The 22,512-nt window shown below is 49.0% G+C and overlaps 1 protein-coding gene across 1 annotated transcript in view; it reads right to left on the bottom strand.

Annotated features, from left to right (window-relative positions):
- The window catches only part of LOC123000887 (O-acyltransferase like protein-like), a 40,706-nt gene that overhangs the window by 4,497 nt on the left and 13,697 nt on the right, over positions 1-22,512 (bottom strand). The window contains exons 6-11 of the mRNA XM_044383055.3: positions 18,260-18,425; positions 16,664-16,743; positions 10,653-10,766; positions 8,382-8,514; positions 5,592-5,778; positions 190-332 (exon numbers count right to left, since the gene is read on the bottom strand). Coding sequence (XP_044238990.3) covers positions 190-332; positions 5,592-5,778; positions 8,382-8,514; positions 10,653-10,766; positions 16,664-16,743; positions 18,260-18,425 — 823 coding nt within the window. The remainder of the gene's footprint in view (positions 1-189; positions 333-5,591; positions 5,779-8,381; positions 8,515-10,652; positions 10,767-16,663; positions 16,744-18,259; positions 18,426-22,512) is intronic.

Below are 22,512 nucleotides of genomic sequence, written 5' to 3' on the forward strand. Positions count from 1 at the left end.
CACTAAAACTAGAATAAATACCATCAACGAAAGGTATTATCCTGAAGCCCACCCTCAAATAAAACAAAGGACGACAGGCTCTTCGCAACAACGGAACAAGCTTCTCCCCAAGCCAGCGGGTGGCTTTGTTGGTCCAGCAGCGAAGGGACAGTGGAGTCAGGCCGGAGCCAGGAGCAGGGACTCACTTACCATGTTGGTGTCGGTGTAGTGAATGAGCGTTTCTTGGAGCCCGTTGTAGAGCACGATGAGAATCGGGTGGGCCAGGTAGCAAGCGTAACTGATGCTGGCGGGGAGCGTCCAGAGCCGGCAAGAAAGCAGCCGGGTCACCAGGCCTGCGGGGAACCGACAGCACGGTTCACGGAGCCGCGAGCGCCTCTCCGGCTCCGCGGGGCCATCCCTGCTCCTGAGTGTGTGAACCTCGTCGAAGAGGGTCTTTATTCTCATTTTTAAGAGACTGTGCCAAAACAACCAAACAAAAAAAAAACCCCACAAGAAACAAAAGACAAAAAACACTTCCCTTTGCAGGAATATGAAACAAATAAGAGACACTAACGTACAGTTTACCGTCCGTCTACTCCCTTCGTACGCTCTCAGGGCCGGAGCACAAAACATGGCACATGCAAGACGAGGGGCCAAGTCCTTCCACCAGCTTCGGATCTGGCTCCAGAGCAGCCCAGGAGCCGCTGGGCCTTGGGACGAGGCGGTGGCATCGCCAGACCTCGGCCTTGTCATTGGTTATGGACGGGCTTGCATTTGGTCAGCTGCTAGTCCCTTTCAGGACAAATATTCTGTAACTTGGTATAACTTCTAGAACTGCGCCGTCTCACATGATAGCCACTACCCATTTGGGGCTATTTAATTTCAAGTAATTAAAATGAAGTGCAATGAGACATTCCTTTCTGCATGGGACTTCCTGCTCTCTCTGGTGGCTGGAAGAGGGGTCTCCCACAAGCTATGTCCACCTGGATCCTTGTCTATTTGCCATGAGGGTCTTTGCAGATGGACTGAAGGTAAGGTACTCGAGATGAGATTATCCTGGATTAGAGTGGGCCTCAAATCCACACGAGTGTCCTTATAAGAGACAGAAAGGAGACATGGACACACAGAGGAGAGGTGCAGGGCAAAGCCATGTGAAGACAGAGGCAGAGACTGGAGTGAGGCACGCACGCACCCACAGGCCAGGGAACTTGGGGCTTGCCAGCAGCCACGGGGGTGGGGGCAGGAGAGAGCACGGAACAGATCCCCACAGGGCTTCTGGAAGGACCTTGCCAACACCTTGATTTTGGGTTTTTAGTCTCCAAAACTATGAGAGAGTCACTTTCTGTCGTTTTAAGGCAAGAAAGAAAGAAAGAAAGAAAGAAAGAAAGAGAGAGAAAGAAAGAAAGAGAAAGAAAGAGAGAGAGAGAGAGAGAAAGAAAGAAAGAAAGAAAGAAAGAAAGAAAGAAAGAAAGAAAAAGAGAGAAAGAGAGAGAGAGAGGGAGGGAGGGAGAGAGGGAAAGAAAGGGAGAGAGAAAAGAAAATAAAAAGCTTGTCTTTCTTGTCCACAAGCCCCATCTCGAGTGCTCAGTAATGCATCATGAGGTTTCAGTTGCCCAGGACAAAGTCTTTGCTGCCATCCCAGATTCTGTTCTTTCTCCCGTATCCCACAGAGCGCCGCCAGTCTATCATTAAAACTATCTCTCTCCAATCAGACCCTTTCTCCCCCTCTCCTTGAGTACCCCCTCATCGAATCCACCAGGGATTCCTCCTCCACGGACCCCTACAGTAGCTTCCTGCCGGATCTGATGGTCTCTCTGCTCTTGTTCTTGCCGCCCTACAGTCCCCAAGCAACATCTAGAGTAATCTGTTAAATCACAGGTCAGATGACGTTACATGACATTTAAAATAAAATCCGGATTTTTTCCTGCAGCCATGAAGACCCTGCATGACCTGGCGGCCACCTTCCTCTGTGTCCTCATTCCCATCGCTCTCCCACCTTGATCCTAATTCCTATCTCGCTGGTTTTCTTGCTGTTTCTCCCACCCATTGAACTCATTCCAGTCTTGAGATCTCTGCTTCACCATTCCTTCTGCCTGCAATGCTTTTGTACCACGTATTTGCAAATGCACCCCTACTCCAGTTACCCTCCGGTCCCTGCTTTACTTTTATTCACTATATATATCTGCCCTGGAATTATATTATAAATGTATTTACTTACTGTGGCTCTGGATTTGTTTCCTATGACTGCTCTAACAAGTTGCACAAACATGGTGGCTTGAAACAACCAAAATGTATTCTCGCGCCATTCTGGAGACTAGAAGTCCAAAACCGCTATCACTGGCTGAAATCATGGTATTGACAGGGTCACATTCCCTCTGTAAGCTCTAGGGAAGAATCCATTCCTTGTCTCCTCCAGCTTCTCGGGGCTTCTGGCATTCCTTGGCTTATGGCCACTCCCACTAACATCAGCATTTTCAACGCTCTGCTCCACCTTCATATCCCCATCTCCTCGGTGTGTCTGTCAAAGCTCCCTCTGCTCTCCTCTTTTAAGGATACACGTGACTGCACTTAGGGCCCACCGGGATAACCCAGCATAATCTCCACATCTCCCCATCTCATGTTGGCCACCATCATATCTGCAAGGTCCCAATAAGACCTGATATCGTGGGGGCCATTATTCAGCTTACTAGAGTCTCCTGGTCTCTCTACTTCCCCTAGCCCTCTGTGATCTCCTACAAGAGAGAGATTGTTTTCTTGTTATTGCTTCTAGCCCCTGCATCTCAGTGCTTGGCATAAAACAAGCATTTGTTAAGTATTTTATGAGATTGAGTGAATAAATAGAGGTGGATTCACAGACAAAAGATGCATTTGCCCCAAAGTGAGTGCCCAAGGAGAAGATCAACCAAGATACTACTGGGGTCATACAGTTGTAGAAGAATTAAGTCAGCAAAGAGCACAGGTAAACCAAACACAAGAGAACATTCCTGAGGCAAACAGTATCTTGTTCATATCACCAGCTACAATTGGTTCCAGCCAACCACTAATCACATTAAATTAATGGTGTTGATTCAGATTTTATTGGCTTTATAGTTTGATGGTTACTCTATTATTTTTTTTAAGATTTTATTTTTAAGTAATCTCCACACCCAACCTGGGGCTCGAACTCACAACCCCAAGCTCAAGAGCCACACACTCCACCAACTGAGCCAGCCTGGTGCCCCATTTCTATGGTTACTTTATAAATTTGTTTTGGCTTTGTAAATGTATGTGCTATAAACATAAAAGTTTGTGTCTAGGTTTATGTTTGCTCATGTTTAGGTAAAATTAGAATTAAAATTTAAGCCAATACAAGGGATCCAAAAGACTTCTTATTCCTTTAGAATGGGTCCATATATTATTCAAGGTTGAGGACCATTGCTGTAGGACAGAAAGCAGCCCTGAAAGTTTTGACTGGAGGAGTAACGTATCAGAAGATGACTCTGGCGACTCAACAGAACACGACTTTGCACGGAACCACACCCCCATGGTCTACGCTGGCCCTGACTGAGCTGGCGGACACATGATTTGAGCCGTCAGGATCCCTTCACACCCTGAGAGTCTCAGCGAACACTTCTTCTTCAGATTTCCCTTTATAGATATACTTGTCTAAAGGTCACCAGGTGGATACATATTTTCTAGAACTGTATCTTGCCTATCACCTCCTACATTCACCTACTAACCAATCTTGAGATCTCAAAATAGCGTTGGAGACGCAAACCTAGAACGTCAGTCACACCTAGATAACTGTGATCGGCTAACGACAACAGACTTCGAAAAGACACATTGCTCCAGAACAACCAAAGGGCTAGTCTGTCACCTGGATTGATGGAGATATTGTCCATATTCAGCCTAATGGTCGATAGCACTTACTAATCCACTGTAATGATATTGCTGCAAATTCGATTAATCTTCTAACTTGACCTAAGTCACTCCCTCTAGCAGGTTAATTCTTCATTGAGCTCGACTTTTCACATTAGACAGGAATACTGTGATGTTTGCCACATACCATGGGCCAGGGGGAGTAGTTGCCTATGTTCTGAGGCTCTGGGGACAACTTAGGGTCACTGTCACTGGGTGGGAGCAGCGTTAGGGTGTGGTCATGTGATTCAAACAGCTGCCCAGAAATGCAAATACATCAGTCAGAGAGAATGCAACCCACTTCGTTAATGTCATTTCTCCATATAAGGAAAAGCTTTTACAGTTAAAATATTAAAGGACAAATCCCTCATCATTATATACTCACCAAAGTCAAAAACGGCTTTACCAATCAAACATCTGGGAGGGGTACTGTTGCAGAGAAATGAAGGTCATGGGCTTTGAGCATTGGCCTGCACTTGGTCTGGGTTCACTTCCTAGCTCAGCCTCTACTGAGCTTGACCTTCACGAGTTACTTCATCTCCAGGCACCATCTTTCTCAAGAGAAACAGCTCCTGATGGTTCTATCCATAGGGGTATGGCCAGGGTCACCCGGGATCGTATGGGTGAAGTTCTCCATGGGGCCCAGCATAAGCCTGTGCTCAATTAGCGGGAGATGTTGGGATCATTTTATCATTTTTCTCCTTAAACCATGATTTCCAAACACTTCTGCTGAGGCTAACTGGGTTGGGTTCACAGGCCCAAGTGGAAACGCATCCTGATTATTTCTCTAGGGTGGAAAGGGGTCATGGCTCCACCTGGCTCACATTCATCGCTTTAGGGCTTCTGGGCAGTGTGGGGCCAGAACTTTTTCTGGATGATTCTTGCCAGGCGTTCTCCTGTCATTTTCTTTTCTTTTTTTTTTTTTTTAAGATTTTATTTATTTATTCGACAGAGATAGAGACAGCCAGTGAGAGAGGGAACACAAGCAGGGGGAGTGGGAGAGGAAGAAGCAGGCTCCCAGCAGAGGAGCCTGATGTGGGGCTCGATCCCATAATGATCATGCCCTGAGCCGAAGGCAGACGCTTAACTGCTGTGCCACCCAGGCGCCCCTCTCCTGTCATTTTCTGACACCTCAAGTACCCAGTTCTTACCTCATGCCAAGTAGAAAAGACAGGGGGAAAATGTCAGGTGACTTGAATAGACATTTCTAATCTGGAGAAGAATCCCTTTCTTTCCATTTAAGCCCTTTCTGCTTGACTTTTCCACACATTGAAAGCCGGGCTCAGTTGAGACAATTTCCCTGCTTATCAGAGGGCTGAGGGGATCTTGGGAACTACTCAGTCTATACCCTCAGGTAAGGAAACTGAGGTCCAGGGTGAGCGTGACCAGAACTTTCGTCTCCGGCACTGGTACTTTGTCCTCACTGTGTGACCCTATCTTTCTCCTGCAGCTTCCAAACTAGATTCATTGGAAAAGCTGCAGATTTTTCTTTCAGAACCTGCATTTGTACATAAACCAGGGTAAAAATCCAAAACAGAATATGCGGGCAGTTCTCCCCCAGGATATAAACCAATGGATGTTTTTGAGTCAGTAGCAGTCTTTCACCAACCACTCCAGCGAATAAAAAAGCCCTTCCGTGTACGTTGTTTTTGCATTTGTCGCCTTTAAAGGGACACGGCGTGAACCCGCAAGCAGCAGCCCACGCCACACCATACCTCCATAGCCTTCCTGACACGCCAGCATGACCCAGCCCACGGCGGCCGCCCACAGGGTCCGGTGGAGGGCCTGGTACAGAGCAGCGGCAGGGGAAGAGGTGGCAGAGGCGTCATCGAGCACATACGCCAGAGCGACCACTATGAACAGGGTGGACAGCGAGCAAATCCACCCCAGCAGAGCCTGAGCCTACGGGGAAAGAAGAGGCGTGGTCAAGCCAATTGAGCCTACAGGGAAAGGAGAGGCGTGGTCAAGCCAATTGAGCCTACGGGGAAAGGGGAGGCGTGGTCAAGCCAATTTGGACGTTGCGTATTTACCTCTTTCTACACTAATTCAGTTTTTTCTCTTATTAGTGTCACTTTACGTATCTATTTGTAAACCTCAATCAGTGCCCAGCTTCGACTAAAATAGAAGGTTCAGACTAGTGGTGATGAGGGGTCAGGGTTGGGGTGGGGTAGGGGAGAGTGGGGGGCGTGACCACGAAGAGTTAGCACAGGGGCGATCGTTGTGGTGACAGCAGAGTTGTGTACCTTGCTTGTGGTAGTGGTTACACAACTCTCTGTGTGCTAAAGTTGCACAAAACTATATACACACACAAGTGAGTGCACATAAAACTGGCGGATCTAAGGCCTGTGGGTTGCGTCAATGTCAATTTCTTGGTTGTGATAAGTTACCGTACTTCTGTAACCTGTTACCAGTGAAAGAACCTGGGTCAAGGGCACACAAGACCTTCTATACTATTTTTGCAACTTGCCATGAATCTCAAATAATTATTAAATGAAAGTTAGAAGGGAAAAAAGAAAAGATAATATTCTAACCCACTCCTGACCTCCCATTCTGTTCCTTAACCTAAGAAGGCTCCTGGATTGGTTCTGTGCCCACCAACAGTGCTTCCGTCACGCGGTCTGTACCTGGGCTGCACCCTAGTCATCGGGGTCATAAAATGGCAGCAGGAGTGGGAGAATGGAGAACTTTCCAGCTCAGAGAAGAGCCCCATGGGTTAAATTCTATTACCGGGCTCAGTTCAAGGTCTTAGATCTTATGTCACCTTACTTGACCTTTTTAGACTCACACCTGTCTTCCAAGAATCTCTCTCTTGCTTCTCTGTTCCAGTTCCCAAGTTGCTGTGATGACCCCTCCACTGAACCAAGCTAGCATCTTATCAGTCCACCGTCTAGTCTCTAAAGAGAAGCTCTCCCCTCTTTGGCTTCAGATTCCTGCGCTAGGTTCTGGCTACATTGGAAGAAAACCATTTCCTGGGGGGGGGGGGGTCTCCACAAGCCCCTTCTTTTAGGCTAGGATCCCCTTCACTCTTTCACTGATAATGCACCCTGCCTCAACTCATTCCTAGCATAGGGCATCGGCCCCAGCTGCCTCCAGCTTGACCTCTGTGTTCATATTTTTTGGCTTCTAGAGGTTTGAGTTTCGTCTACCCATCCCTTCTATTTTGTTTCTCCAGCTCAGCTTGACCTGTATTCTGCTCCCTACTCCCCGGTCCTGACTCAACCCCTGGAGTGTTTGCAAATGCTCTGTCGCAAAGAGCCCCTCTGCTCCCTGGGTACCTGGAACCTGGTTGACACTGAAACACCTCTTTGGTGGCACTCTGTTGTAATCTACAACTGACTTGTGCATTTTCAGGGGAAACTCCAACCCACAGGAAAAGTCACGTAGCCCTTATACATCCATTCTGTCTAATGAAGCCCTATCTCCTGTTGCTGCCGTAAGCAACACAAGATTTTCCAAGGACAAAGACCTCTTCTCCAGAGCATCTAGGTGAGGTACCCTCAAGACCTAGGCAAGCAAAGGTAGGGCTTAGCGGAGGAGATTTGGGGCTATCGCTGTACCCTAATAGTGCAAAGGAATTATTGGCACTTCATCCATTGAAATGCAAATTATCCTTCATTCATTTGTTTATTAAGTGCCTTCAGTGATTTCAGAACCAGACGCTGGGGATTCAGAGGTAAGACTCGGTCTACGCTCAAGCTCTAGGGGCTCAATGAAAGCCATATGAAGAGGTTTTGCACATTCAAGGGCAACACCAGGGTAGTGTTTTAAATAGATTGCCCAAAGGGTGGATTTGCGATGGACAAGACAAGAAGTCCAGGCAAGAGATGAGAAGAGCTTCAGTGAGGTTAGTTGGACAGGCTGAGAGGACAGCAGAGGAAACAACAGGGGGGCTTGGTGGAGGATTGCCTGGGAGGAGGGTCAATGAGGAGGACTTGTCAAAGATGAACCCAGGCTTCTGGCTTGAATAATGAGGTTGGATGGCGAACCAGAACGACTACCCACAAAGGGGCCAGGGAAGCAATTTTACCTGGAGGACAAAGTGACAGCTTCTTTCCCCTTAGACACCTTGTGTCTTCAGGCCCAAATGGAGCCATTGAATCTGACCAAGAATCCTGTCTATAGAAACCAAGGAGCTTGTGCTGTTAGAAAGTAACTATGGCCTTCCAGAAGAGGGCCTTGCCAGTGCAAACTCTCTGGGTGTGTTTTTCCCATATCAGTGAGTTCTCTGGGTCTGTACCAAGGCTCCAATGGGTTGGAACACCACTGGGTTCCAGTCCTGGAGCTTTCTTAAAGGCGCTCAGTGAGGGAAGCAGAGAATTAGCCTCTGGCAAGAAGATAAGGTCTCTCTTCCTCTCTAGCACCAAGAAACATTGCTGACACACCACGGCCCAATAAAGCACTGAGCAGTCTGATTCCTGCCCATGGCTTTCGACGAGCCTGGCCAAATGGGCCACTCCAGTCCCAAGCAGACCCAGCCTTTACCGTGAGGTGTGGGGCAAGCTTACCTTGGTTTTAAGAATGTTTGCCTGGTGGTTTTGGTGCATAAAAATGCTCAGAAAGAGGCCCACGAGGAATGGCCCGTATCTGCAGTAGGGCTTAGTGTAGTACTCCAAGAAATACAACACAGTCGCGTGTTCACTGAAAAACACAAGAACAGAAGGCAAAAGGGTCTGTTTGATCTGGACCTGAAAAAGGGAATCCCTAAGATGTCCATTGGTGCAATCAGCAAATCCAAAGGAAAATGTGGGGTACATTTGTTCATGTCCTCAGTAATGATCCACAAACAGTAACCTCATGAGCCCGCCTTAGACCACAGCTGCCTTGCTAAAATTCCAAATTCCCTTGGGCTCCTCCACCCTAGATCCCGAGGAAATATGACGACTGCGTTCCTTTTAAGTAGTTGTTTCTGGTAGCTGGTACATCAGGACAGCTCTAAAATTCCAGTTCTCAACTGGGTATTTACCCCAAAGATACAGACATAGTGAAGAGAAGGGCCATATGCACCCCAATGTTCATAGCAGCAATGTCCACAATAGCTAAATCGTGGAAGGAGCCGAGATGCCCTTCAACAGATGACTGGATTAAGAAGCTGTGGTCCATATATACAATGGAATATTACTCAGCCATCAGAAAGAACGATTTCTCAACATTTGCTGCAACATGGACGGCACTGGAGGAGATAATGCTAAGTGAAATAAGTCAAGCAGAGAAAGACAACTATCATATGATTTCTCTCATCTATGGAACATAAGAACTAGGAAGATCAGTAGGAGAAGAAAGGGATAAAGAAAGGGGGTAATCAGAGGGGGGAGTGAAACATGAGAGACTATGGACTCTGAGAAACAAACTGAGGGCTTCAGAGGGGAGGGGGGTGGGGGAATGGGATAGGCTGGTGATGGGTAGTAAGGAGGGCACGTATTGCATGGTGCACTGGGTGTTATACGCAACTAATGAATCATTGAACTTTACCTCAGAAACCAGGGATGTACTGTATGGTGACTAACATAATACAATAAAAAAATATTTTAAAAAATAAAATAAAATTCCAGTTCTCAGGAGTGAACTTCTTCATGGAAGCTATTACAGAATTCGGTTGCTTGGGCCACATCCCTGGAGACTGTGATTCAGAGGTCTGAGATGGTGCTTGCTAGAAGCATCGGTGGATTTAAAAGCTCCCAGGTGCGTCTCATGTGCTTCCAGAATCGAGAACCCCTGGGCTAGATGGGAATGAGCCTCTTCCTCAGTCACCTGGCAGTGTCCACAGAAGACGATGACATGACAGGAAGGGCATGGTGCTCCTCGGGTCAAAAAACCTGGGGTGTCTTCATTCATGCAGTCATGCAGTCATGCATTCATTCCCCTCGCAAATACACAGTGAGCACGGTGAGCCAGACATGGCTCAGGGCTATTCTACATCAGGAGGTCAGCGAAGGTTCCTCTGAGAAATGATGTTTGCACTGACACCTGTAGGAAAGCCCTGCCAAGATCTGGCTTCTAAAGGAAAAGCATTCTAGTGTAAGGGAACAGCAAGTGCAAAGGCCTGAGGAGGGAGCACGCTGGGTGTGGGGCGGTAAGAAGGCCAGTGTGGCCAGTCCAGAGTCAGCACATAGGGGACTGATAGAGGAGGTCAGACAGGGATTTTATTGTGACAGCACTGGGAAGCCATTGGACAAATTCAAGCAGGTGACTGACAGGATCTCACTCTGCCTGCTGCATTGAGAAGAGATTAGCAGAAAATCGGACCACTTTTCCCCATATGATACACAGGGTGGTTATAAGGAAGAATCGTTCGATATACCTCACTGGGGAGGCAAAATAGCATAGTGGGTAAGATCCTAGGTTCCACTCACACCTATGTCACTTACTAGCGGTGTGACTTTCAAGGGATGACTCCAACTTCCTTAAACTTGAGTCTCTCCAGCCAATTATTAAGAACTTCCAAGCGCAAGTTCTCTACTGAAGGAGAAACCCAATGCGACCACGTGGGGGCGCTCCTCTCCTCCGAGAAGCATTTCAACGGGCAGCAGTGAGTTCCCCATACTTTCAGAGAAGATTCCCCCCCACCCCACCACAGTGCAAGTTGAAAGGTTCGGAAGTTTGGAAACAAAAACGTAATCAACTTTCCCATCCAGGCTGAACATTTCCCACCCAGTTTTTCCACAAGCCAGTGCACACAGCACAAACAGCCTGGGACTCATGGAGCAGCCCTCCCTGGGAGGTCCTGGCCATCCGGAGGGCAGGCAAGGGAGAGTGGCAGGCTGGGAACTGCGGGTTACCTTGCTTCTGATGGAGCTGCGACCGGAAGGGTATAAGCCAGTGTGAGCAGCGCCGTGGCAGTGAAAGATGCCAAGAACAGCACGGCTCCGAGGAGGACAAGGACATGTTTACTTCTGCAAAGAGAGGACATTGACAGAAGCACTCTTCAGTTTCCGTCATCGCAACATTTGTGGCCGCGAAAGATTTGAAAGTTTGGCAATCAGAGGCACTTCCTGCTAGGGCGGCCTTTGAGGGAGGCTGATGTGGGGGCAGCTGTGGCAGAGTGGGCTGCAGTTAGAGAACTGGGTTAGCCTTTAAACTTGACCATTTACTGGCTGTGCGACCCTTGGCAGGACCTTGAACTTGAATTTCCTCATCTTCACCCTGAAATTTATGATGCAGCGCAAAATGAGACCATGCTTGGGAATGTCCCCTGCCAGCCACGAGGACATACATGGTGGTTGATTTAGGGGAGAAATGACTGTCAGGCACAGGGGGACACGGGGAAGGGAATAGCATAAGGGAGCCAGGATTCTTCTCCCACCCAGATGCAATCTGAAACAAATATCTGGGTGCTGGTAGTTGACACGGGGTTAGGAATGAGGGATGGGGTGTGGAACAGGAAGCAGGGAAACCTAATACTAGGGACATGTTATCAAGGTGGCTAATGCTCCATTCTTCCAAAATGTTCTAGGGAGCCTTATGAAATGCTCCTGAAAACTGTCTCGGGAGATGAAAGAAAGAAGCCTTTTCTAGTGTCTTCTATCCCCCATGGGTCAAGGGAGGCCCCACAAAAGCCAATGCCGCCACACTTTGGGACTACACATGTTTAAGGCCAAGAGGAGTCCTGAAGGAATCCCAGCTGCAGGATATAGGAGGTTCTGGGACAGGAACTGAGATTGAGGGACACAGGCTCAGAGCAAGGCAAAGTCTGGTTGCACCTACTCAGAGTCATGAGGGCTGGGACCAAGACGATCTGCAGTGGTACAAAAGAAATGTCAAACACAGGTGCAGGACTGTCCAGGCACAACCCTGCCTGGATGATGCTCCTGACAAGCCCATTCCACTGCTCAGAGTTGCCGTGGTTCTTCTTGAGAAAGGGATATACGACGAGTGATGCAGGGAACAAGTGATTTTCGTCCAGAGTGCCAATTCTACTTTAGTGTTAATGCTTGGAATGGAGGCGTGTAGCTCAGTGGTGCTGTGATTGATTAGTAATGTCTGCTGTGAGCGTAGGCTGGGAAGTTATGACAACAATGCCATCTATTTACTGTGCCTTTTGCCAGACCATCTAATTCTGCCCTCCTTGAATGACTGGCATTCTATATGAGTGTGTTCTCTAAAGAAAAAAGCCCTAACTTTTATACCTCCCACTATGTAGAAGCTAAATGTAGTTGCGTGGCCACAAGCTTGGCTGGTTTTTAGCTGAGGGACTGAAAGCTGCCTTCCATGACAACCTCTAGGAAAGATGCTGACTCTGGGGCCAGGGCTCCTAAGTCACGAGGACACTCAAGTAGGTCCCCAGTAGGTCTGTAGTTGGGAGGTACTAAGAATTCATGGTCTTAGGTGGGTGGTAAGCCATTCAATCAGGATATCCAATAAAAACCCACATCCACCCAAGTAAATATTTGTTGAACTCCCTGGAGGACTTGAGCCCAATCTGTGGCATCTCCCCTCAGGAGTCCGACAAGTCTCCCCTGGCTAACCACCACTATAATAAAACTAGTAATGCCTCCTAACATAGACTCTCATGGGCTGGATTGGGTCCCCCTGCCCCAATTCCAACTTCCAGCAATTCAGAATGTGACTCTGTTTGGAGACAGGGTCTTTAAAGAGGTCGTTAAGATGAAATGAGGTCATCGGGATGGGCCCTCATCCAATCTGAGAGGAGGAGATTAGGACTGGGACAACCACAGAGGGAAGACCATGGGGAGACAGGGGGAGAGGCCTCAGAAGAAACCAACCCTGCTGACACCTTGATCTTAGGCTTCTAATCTCCAGAACCACGAGGAAATAGATTTCTGTTGTATGGTACTTTGTCACGGCACCCAGAGCAAGCGACTACGCATAGGGACCAAAAGAGACAGGGAGATAGTGCCACACGGCCCACCTTACCTCCTGCTTGTCCCTTGTCCTCCTGAGCCCCTGAGCCGCTGATCGGGGCCTTTGACCACAGCCCAAACGGCCCAGTGCCAAAGCCTTCCCTCTGCCAACTCAGGTTAGCAGTTATATTTTCTGGCTTTTGGAGGGGACTATTCCTGGGACAATGGGATTGAGAAAGTCCCAGAGCTTCAAGCACAGACTGCCATCCCCATTCTCTCAAGAGGGATGGTCCCTCAAAAAGATCCACTCAGGGGCCATAGCCCAAGAGGAGGAAGGAATAGCAGAGGGTCTCCCTCTCTGAAAAGACCCCCGTCTTCCTTGCAAGCCTGTCAGCCCCCAGCATCCCGGCCAGGATTCCCTACAGGATTTCTCTTGCTCTTTCTTCACGACATACCTGGACCAGCAATCAGTACATCTTGCTGCAAATGTCACCTCCGAGGAAGCCGGGAGAGGCTTGCCCTTTCTCCGCTGCCAGGGCTGCCGGGCCTGCTGGGGCCTCACACCAGACCCACCTGTTCCTGCAGGCACTGGCCAAGGTCTCCAGTGCCCTTCGAGCAGCCATAGTCCAGCGCAGAGCCAGGGCTGTGACCGCGCCAGAGAACAGGTCAACCCGGCTCTGCTGGGCCCAGCTGCTCCCCCGACCCTGCGGGAGCTCTCAGGGTTTGACCGCCTTGTAGGAGCGAGAGTCCACCTCAGGGGGGGCCCTGTGGGCCTGAGCAGCTCTCAGCTCCTGCTCAGGGAGCCCCTCCCCTGGCAGCAGGAGAGATGGGTGACCCAGGAGTCCTCCAGGAATCCGCCCACCCTTTCTAAGGGGCTTGGGGGGACGGGGAGCTTGGTCAGCGTCCCAAACCCCCCTTCACCTCCTCTTCACCTTCCTTGCCTGATCCATGGCAGGGTGAGGGTAGGAGGTCACACGAATTCCTAATTTCCATCACTCTCAGTGATTGCCTCCGGGGAGATGTGAGCATCACATAAGCAGGCATCGAGTGGCATCTTTCTACCAGAGGATGTTCAGAGCTATTTTTTTAAATCTCCATTTCCAAAATAAATAGCCAAGTGATTATTAGATCTCATTTCCATCTTATTACCAGATTTGGTTTCGATTTCATATGCTTTTATCAGTTCCGTTAGGCTATCAAAAATGGCACTCCCCACCCCCAACCCCCACTCTGAGAAAATAAGCCATTCGATTCAGATGCTTTTGTTTCAGCAGACTGGGTGGAGGAGAACTTGGACCTCCCCGCTCTCCCCACAGCAATCATACAGAGACAGACATCCCCCAGCATCGGGCATTTGCTCACGTCTCCACAACCCTTCACTCACCTCGGGGGAGTAGAACTAAGAAGGGGTGAAGCAGGAAGCCTGTGGGAAGGGGTGAGGTTGAGCAAGGGGAATGTGGACCCTTCAGTTTGGGAAGCCTCCATTAACATCTGCTCCACACCAATACCTTCTGGAAAGGGTGTTTAGAGAAGAAGCAAGGAAGGCGATTGATTGCCCAGAGAAGGGGACCCTCTGTGGAATAGGGATGGTGCAGAGAATAGGGAGATGGCCATCCCTGCATGGGTTTAGCGGAGGAGCAGAGCAGGGCGCTAGCAGTGGCTTATCCAGACACCCTCCCCTGAGTCCCTGTGACACTGGGAGGGGCAAGGGGCCGCCCCTGCTTAAGGACAGCAGCTGGGGACAATGGCGATGACAAAGCATCTCAAGTAACAGGTAGCTGAGTGACATGTGGTCACACATGACTGACAGGCAGGTGCTGGACTGGCTCCCATGTGTATGACCTCGCTTTGTCCTCCAGCCCTGACGGGAAGCACTACCATCTCCTTTTACAGAGACGGAAGTTGAAGATGGGAGTCTCGCAAGCTACCCTGGACCCCATAGCTAGTGACTTCCCAGTCAGGATTGGAACCCATGTCTTCTGACTCAAACTCACTATCCCAGCAAACTGCCTTTGTGCTTAGTGGAATCCATGGAACATTTTTTTTAATGATTAGTAAAACAAACTATCCAAACGCCTCTTTACATTTAAAGTTAGAAAGCGGTGTGTGCTTAAGATATGTGGAAAAGCAGATTTTCCTTTTTTTTTTAGTTGCCTAATTCTTAGATTAAACTAAATGCTCTCTCACTCTCTCAAATAAATAAATAAATCTTAAAAAAAAATATTAGGATGCATTTCCCTTGCCCAGGATACTTGAATGTTCGCATGTGGCTGGAATGGGCAATATTCTGGGTCAGCCTGGAATTTAAAGGTCTGTCCGCAAAGAGCATTAACAGGTAACTGTGACATAGAGCTGGTCAACACACATTTGGAACTCAGCTGTACCGTAGTAATTGAAGACTTGCAAGTTAGATGTGAAAAATGAATGTTTTCTTACATATCAAAATAACAAGGTTTGTACTTTGTTCTGTATTATCATTAACGTTCCATATTGGCAACAGTGTAATTAGATGGCCAGAGGACTGAATATTGATAGACCTTTAAGGAAAGCAAAAATTATGCTTCGAGAGCCTAGAAGGCATTCATGCTCTTTGACCTAGTGATTTCCCTTAAAGATATGCATTCTAAAGAAATATCGGAGTTGGAGACAAATGGTGACCATGAAAATATTTATCAGACTGTTACCTACAAAAGCATAAAATCAGAAATAATCCAAGCATTTAACAATAGGGGAAGTTATAAGTAAACTAGAGTTCATTCATGGAATGGAATGTTATGCACACATTAAAATTATGTTTACTTAGAAGTAAAATTCTATGGGAAATTGCTTATGTCATAAAACTATTAAAAGAAAGATACTAACGTGTAGATAAGGAATCTTTTCATGTATAAAAAGCGATGCAGAAGAAAGATCAGAAAAATAAACACGAAGATATTAACAGGGAATTCACTTCTCCTTGAGTGAGGGATGGGTCGAGGGTGATGGTTTTCCCCTCTCTTCATCCTATTACCTTGCAGGGTTTCTTAAATTGAACATGTGTTTTAACAAAAAAAGAAATATCTTTTAAAATATGGCATGGAGGGGCCCCTGGGTGGCTCAGTTGGTTAAGCATCTGCCTTTGGCTTAGGTCATGATCCCTGAGTCCTGGGATCGAGCCCCACATCGGGCTCCCCGCTCAGTGGAACACCTGCTTCTCCCTCTCCCTCTGCGGCTCCCCCTGCTTGTGCTCTCTTGCTGTCTCTCAAAAAAATAAATAAAATCCTTTAAAAATTATTTTTTAAAATATGGCATGGATAATCCACAAGCTATAAGTCTTCTTGTGAATTATTGAGGTCTTCAGCTTTTCTGGAACTAACAAAAATTAAGGTAAAAAATATCCGATGTGGGGAACAGGTACACTGATGCATTGCTGGGGGCACTGTGAATTACCTCACTCTTTCTGGAGAACAATCACACAATATGTAACAAGCACCACGAAATTGTTCCCACCCCTTGACCTAGTAACTCCACTTGGAAATAGGACCCCAAGGAAATGAAGATGAGGGAAACGTAGTGTGTTCAAAGACAGTCACCGAGGTGTCACCTGAAGTCATGAAAAGCTGGAACTAAGCTAATGGCCAACTGCAAAAATGGTACATAACTCCGGAAACTGACAAGTACGCAGAGCATGTCGCTATGTGGACATGTTTGCAGAGACCGTTAAGTGGGAAAGCTGAGACTAGATATTAATACACACGGATTACAACTCTGCAAAAACCCAGAGGGATTCGTGTAGGACAAAAATCGGAGGAGGACACAGCGCAAGGTAAACAGAGGAGGGTTCGGTGTCCAGACTGTTCTGAAAAGTGCGGTTCCTAAATTGTAAAACTACTCTGCCCAGAACTGTGGTACTCGTTGAGAGTTCCATGGGAGATGCCCCACAGGGAGACACACCTGTCTTGGGGAGACCCCCTGTCCCGGGGAGACACATCTGTCCCAGGGAAACTCACTTTCCGTGGACGAGGACGATCGCCGGTGTGGTGAAATGGAACTGAAAGTCGTTGGCGAGGTACCACGTCCAGCCATTACACTGAAACAAAAGGAGCAGAGGTGACCCCTTTCCCTTGCTCACGGGGCACCCCACATTGTCTCGCCTTCCTGGAGCTGGAGGAAGAATTCACTGGGCAGCTGGGGTGGGGGGCGGGGGGAGGGCGGGCGGTGGATTTCCACGGGAAGGGAAAGGAAGTCTGAGTTAGAGGTATTTCAGGTAACCCCCTCTCATTTAACCCAGTTACAAGCCTGGGTGGTGGGGATTCCTATTGTCAGCTTACAAAATGGAAACGCAGACAAGTGTTCTTGCTTGTTGAAAAGAGCAGTGATAGCTAAGCTCCCGGAAGCCTTGTGGGAGCTCCATTCCATCCCATGACACGAATGGAAGGAACAACCGTGGCTTTGGTGCCGTCAGAGTTGGAAGGGTCCCTGTTGTGCTCTCCTCCCTGCCTTGCCGGCCCTCCCCACCTCCGGCAAGGAGTGTGTTCCTTTAGGAAGGAGGCCTGGCTCCAGACAAGCTTTTTGTGGGAAACCCCAGAGTTCCCACGCATGACTGACAGGCGATCGTCTGGCCAAAGCCACCTCCTTGCACAGGCTGTCCGCGTTTGTGTGAAATGAGGCCGTTACCTGTATTTCTTCTTCAGTGTGAGGAAATTCCTGGGGGCAATTCTCTCCAGGGCTTCAGAGATACAGGCTCCTTGTTCCCTCCAATCCCCCCCAGTCCAAGGGAGACCAGACTTATCCAGGGGAAGTGACAGCTTTCCTCGTCCCCATCAGAAAGAAGTTCCCGTGATGGGGAAATTTGTGGGGACTCCAGGCTTGACAGCCTGACACTTCTGCTTTCAAGGACCTACAGTGGGCTTTGCCTCAAAGAGGCGGCTGGCTCGTTCGTGTCCTTGCCCCCAGTGCCCACAGAGGGCCCAAGCCAGTCTGCATCTGGGCAAAGAGCCCAGCCTGGCCTCCACGGCCCTGTCACAGACACAGGCCCATCTGAAGGCAGTTAGGCGGTGACGCGCGCCCTGTCCGAGCCTCCGGGCGCCGGCCGATGGAAGGCGGCCATCTAGTCGGTAAGTCGTTCTGTGCAGTCATTAGCCACGCTTGAGCGATTCTCTTTTCAGCCTTGCTTTCCAGGCCTATGCACACATCAGTGACATGATCTAATTACGGCGATTTCACTTTCGTTTCCTCCAGCATCATGATGAGGATATGAGGGCTCTGGGGAAGCCACCACCAATACGTACTGATGTGGCATAGTCAGATCTGGCCGACAAGGCCGGCTGCATCCGGGACACGCACCTAGATGGCTGGCCCCTCAGTGCCTACTACCCTGCTCCCTCCCTCTGCTTTTCACCGCAACTGCCTGCCCAGACTGGTAGGGGTTAGTCTGCCCACCCACAGCCCACCTTACTATGGCTTTGCTGTTACTCCAGCGAATATGCCAGAAGAAAGGGCATCAGACTCGGGCTGGCCCTGGGAAAGTCACCAAGCTGCGCGAAGGGAGGCCCGGCGTTGGCTCCTGCCACCTGCCCGCTGCTGGCCCGAGACGCGGGACTCACCGCATTCCGGACCGACAGGAAATTATTAAGCAACAGCGCATTCGTCCACCACGCTTGCCGGCAGTTATCCAGGTGGAACTTGGGCACGTCCCAGACAGGTCCCCAGGGAACAAGGGAGAACAGTCCAACCAACAAGCACACCGAGTACAGGTGAAGAGGCTGCAACCTGGCAGGGAGAGCGAGAGGGGAAGAGAAGGTGACTCCCCGCAGCGGTTCCGTTAGGTGCGCTGGGTGAGCGAGCGATAGAGACACTCCAAAACGGATCGTACTGGGTGGGCGAGCAGCTCCCCAGCCACACCTCCAACCCCCCTACATTCCTGGGTGAAAAGTCGTGAGTGCCCACCGTGAGCCGGCTCCGGTGCCGCAGCTGTGAAAATCCTACGAGTCCTGGAGCGAGGGGTGCCTGCCGGCCACTGTGCTAGAAGCTTCTCAGATACTTCTAAACCTCGGAACACTCCTTCAGGGAAATAGTACCTCTATGTCACTGATGGGGAAATCAGAGCCCCGAGAAGTGAGCGACTTGTCCAAGGGGGCTCAGCCAAACAGCAGGGCTGGGATCAGACCCTGGTTCCTGTTCTTTACCCCGGGCTCCCCTGGAGGACAAGACCTTTCCTCCCTGCCTCCCTCTTTTCCTTCCTCCCTTCCTAGCTTTATTTCTCCCTCCCTCCCTTCATACCCTACCTCGTCCGAGCAAGACTTGAAGCAGCTACAAAGATGATGGGGAAAAGGCACAGGTGTCCTTTAAAAACAGAATTGGACCACATCTGCTGCCTGGTGTATCAGTTCCAGCAGCCACATTTGTCGGTCCAAACAGCTACAGTAAATTTTAATACTATACTTTATAGAGCCCAATGTATCCCAAATAGTATCATTTTAATAGGTAATCCAGCTAAAAAAGCAGTGAGCTGGTTTACATCCTTTCTTCTTTGACTACATCTTTTGAATCCGGTGTGTATATTTAATACTCGCCCACACGGCCGTGGGCCACCTGTCTGATGGCTACCTATGGGACCTCACCGGCCTCGAGTTTAGAAGTGAGGTTGTAGCCGGGAGGGGGACACGATGCTGGCATGGATTCTGGGTGAGCGATGATGCCAGCCATTTTTTAAAAGAACACATTTAGAAATTCAGAGCAGAGCACATGGCCCAGCAGCATCTCCGAACATCTCAGAGGGGGCATCAGGGCCCGGGGTGGGCTGTGACAGATGGGAAGGGGAGGACTGCTGCGGGGGGGGGGGGCACCCAGCCTCTGGTCCACACCAGCCCCAGACCTGTTGGCCTCCTGTCCTCCCCACAATGAGAGAATCCTTCCTAGCATGTGTCTGGTAGGCCGGAGGGCTGTGGGCACGTGGGGAGCAGGCGGGAATTACAGATCGCAGTCAGACAGAAAGGGCTGCCGACGGTGCCAAGACGTGTCTCCCCAGATGAGCTCAGACAACAGCCACGGAGCCCTCCCTGGGCCTGGGCCCTGCCACATTAGCCATCTGACCAGGCTGCCCTGCAGCTGCTCCCACAGGCCTCCCAAGCCTCCCTTCCCACCATCTGTCACCTCCCCGGGGACAGTAAGTCAATCCACCCTGCTCCCCTCAGAACCAGGGTTCAGGTCAGATGCCCTCAGGAGGGAGCAGGGTCCAGGCGGCGTCCTCCCCAGCACTGCCTCTGAGTTGCGGCCCATGGGGGTGGGGTGGGGGGGCTGGGGTCGGTCTCACCTTGAGGAGCAAGGCTACAGAAATGGGTGTTTTAGTTTTATCTAAATTTTCATTCTGAGATCATCTCACTTCTCTCTTTCCTCTTCTATGGAAAAAGGGGAACGATAATTCCTTAGATTCTTTTAAGAAAGATCACGATTCCTGCCTCCTGAGGTTTTTTGAGAATCAAATGAGATCAGTAAGGAAACACTGGGAAACATCGAGAGCATCAGATAAATGTAAACGCTCTTCATTTTTGTCCAAGCTTCTGGAAGATTTAAAGTCAAGTTTTTCAAAGATTAAAAAGTACAACTTTGGCTATTGTAAGAGGTGTGAGAAGCAGGCCTTCTCAGACCTGTTGGGCGGGAAGGTAAATTGGAAAATGTCTATCGAAATGTTAGATGCACCAAACTACTACTTGTAGGAATTTACCCACAAACATGTTCACAAAAGTGCATAAGTGTCTAGACATTGTATTATTGTCTGAGACGGCAAAAACTTGGAATTAGCACCATGCCCATTAACGGGGACAGGTTAAACTGATAGTTCACCCACGCATCACCGTCCCACCCGAACTTTGGAGTCAGTGAGGTGGTTCCTTTCATGCAGAGAGAGAGACATGCCAACGTTAAATCATTAAGTGCATAACAGCTACATGCAAAACAGTGCGGCATATTGTATAATCCTACTCACAAGGGGAAACCCCAATGCATATAAATACATGGAAAGTACCTGCAAGAATTCACACGAAACCGTTAACAAAGGTGTCCTGTGGGGAGTGGGACTGCAGTGGGTACCCTTTCTTTTAGTGTATAACCTTCTGTTATCATTAGACATTTTTATCAGTAATTTTTTTACATACACAAATCTATCTCTATCTATCTATAGAGATAGATAGATAGATAGATAGATAGATAGATAGATAGATAGAGATAGATAGATAGATAGAGATAGATAGATATAGATATTTTAAAAATGTGGCTCTGGTTGGAATAACCACACAGTTTTCAGGGTCCGGAACATCTACCCCTCTTGTTTCCCATTACAGAAGCTGTCCTGATTGACCCCTGGAAGCTGGGTTTTGCATTCTCTTATAGCCACACTAGCTTCCAGCTGTCGCCCGTCTCCTGCTGCTCTCCTCTCACTGTCTATTCTCAGAGTGATTCTTGGAAAATGTGAATCTGACCATGCCACTCCCCTCCGGGAACCCCCCAAAGGCTTCTTGTCTCCAGATGAAATAGAAAGTCCTTAAGCCAGCTAACGGTCCTGTATGCCGCCCCCCCCCCCCCCCGGCGGAGCTCCTGCCCCACCTCTCTGAATTCACACCTTTCTGTTCTCCAAGTTAACTGCTCCCTCCTCTCTAGCGGGCTCTCTGGGGTCTTCCAAACACACCAACGGTGTGCCCTTCTCTGCACCCACTCCCCATGTAGGCCCTTCTTCCCGCACAGCATTCTTTTTGCTTAGAACCTTCTTTTATTTCCTTGGACAAATGTCACCTCCCATGACTACCCTTCCAGAGGAAGAGCGCATCGTGCCTCCATCTCCCAGTTCGCACCTTGTGACACTTACCAGCACTGACCTGTTAGAAATGTATTTGCATGTTGCAACTTAATGTTGCATATTTATTTGTTGATCGTCTATCTCTATTCACTAGAACATAACCCCAGGCCAGAAGGCACTTGCATGGTTATGAACTGTTGGGTCCCCAGGGCTTACAACAGTCTCTGGCACACAGGGGGCCCTCCACAAATACAGAAAGAGTGAGTGAACAAATGATCTTACTTCCAGTCCCCTTGGAGGTAAGTAGGCAAACAATCCATCATATTTGAGTAATAACTGTGGGTTTTGCTGACAAGAATGAGAACAGCAAAGTGGCTAGGAGTGTGGCTGCTTTCTCACTGGGTTTACCTTACAGAGTGAGTTCAAACTCAGTTGGGGATGCTTCCCCTGATTTTTCAACAAAGTTTTGTCCCGCTGTGGACTCTCTCTTCCTGGCTCCAATCTGCCACTTTCCCCGAGCTCCCTATCTCAAGAACATCACCACCACCTGCCATGTCGTTCAGGCTGGAAAATGCGAGTGTCCTTGATCTGCCTTCTCTCCATTCCCAATGCCAATCACCAGCCCAGACCTGCTGTCCTGCCCAGATATTGCAAGAATTTACTCATGGGATCCTCGCCACCATCTTGCCCTGTAAGGCCTCACACACACACACACACACACACACACACACACACACGGACTCTTCCTGCCCCCACTACTGCTTTATCTGCCTGTTAAAACACTTCCTGCTCTTCAATCTCCAGCTCTAGGACTTTTCTTCTGAAGCGGGTTTCCCAGGCAGAACCCACCAGGCCATGGCATTCCACGCCCCACCCCCTAACAACCCATCAGCCTCTCTCACTAAGAAACCCTGGTCTGAATGCCGGTCCCTCTACAGAAGACCACAGAGCAGAATAGGCTAAACCCAGTGCCAGGCACCCAGAAGATATTGAAAGAATAAGCACTCTGTCAAGCATGCAGGACAAGGGCTAGATTTAATAGTGTTTGGAAGAAACCACAAAGGT

This window comes from Ursus arctos, unplaced genomic scaffold, assembly GCF_023065955.2.
Source record: "Ursus arctos isolate Adak ecotype North America unplaced genomic scaffold, UrsArc2.0 scaffold_17, whole genome shotgun sequence".
NCBI classification, from domain to species: Eukaryota; Metazoa; Chordata; class Mammalia; order Carnivora; family Ursidae; genus Ursus; species Ursus arctos.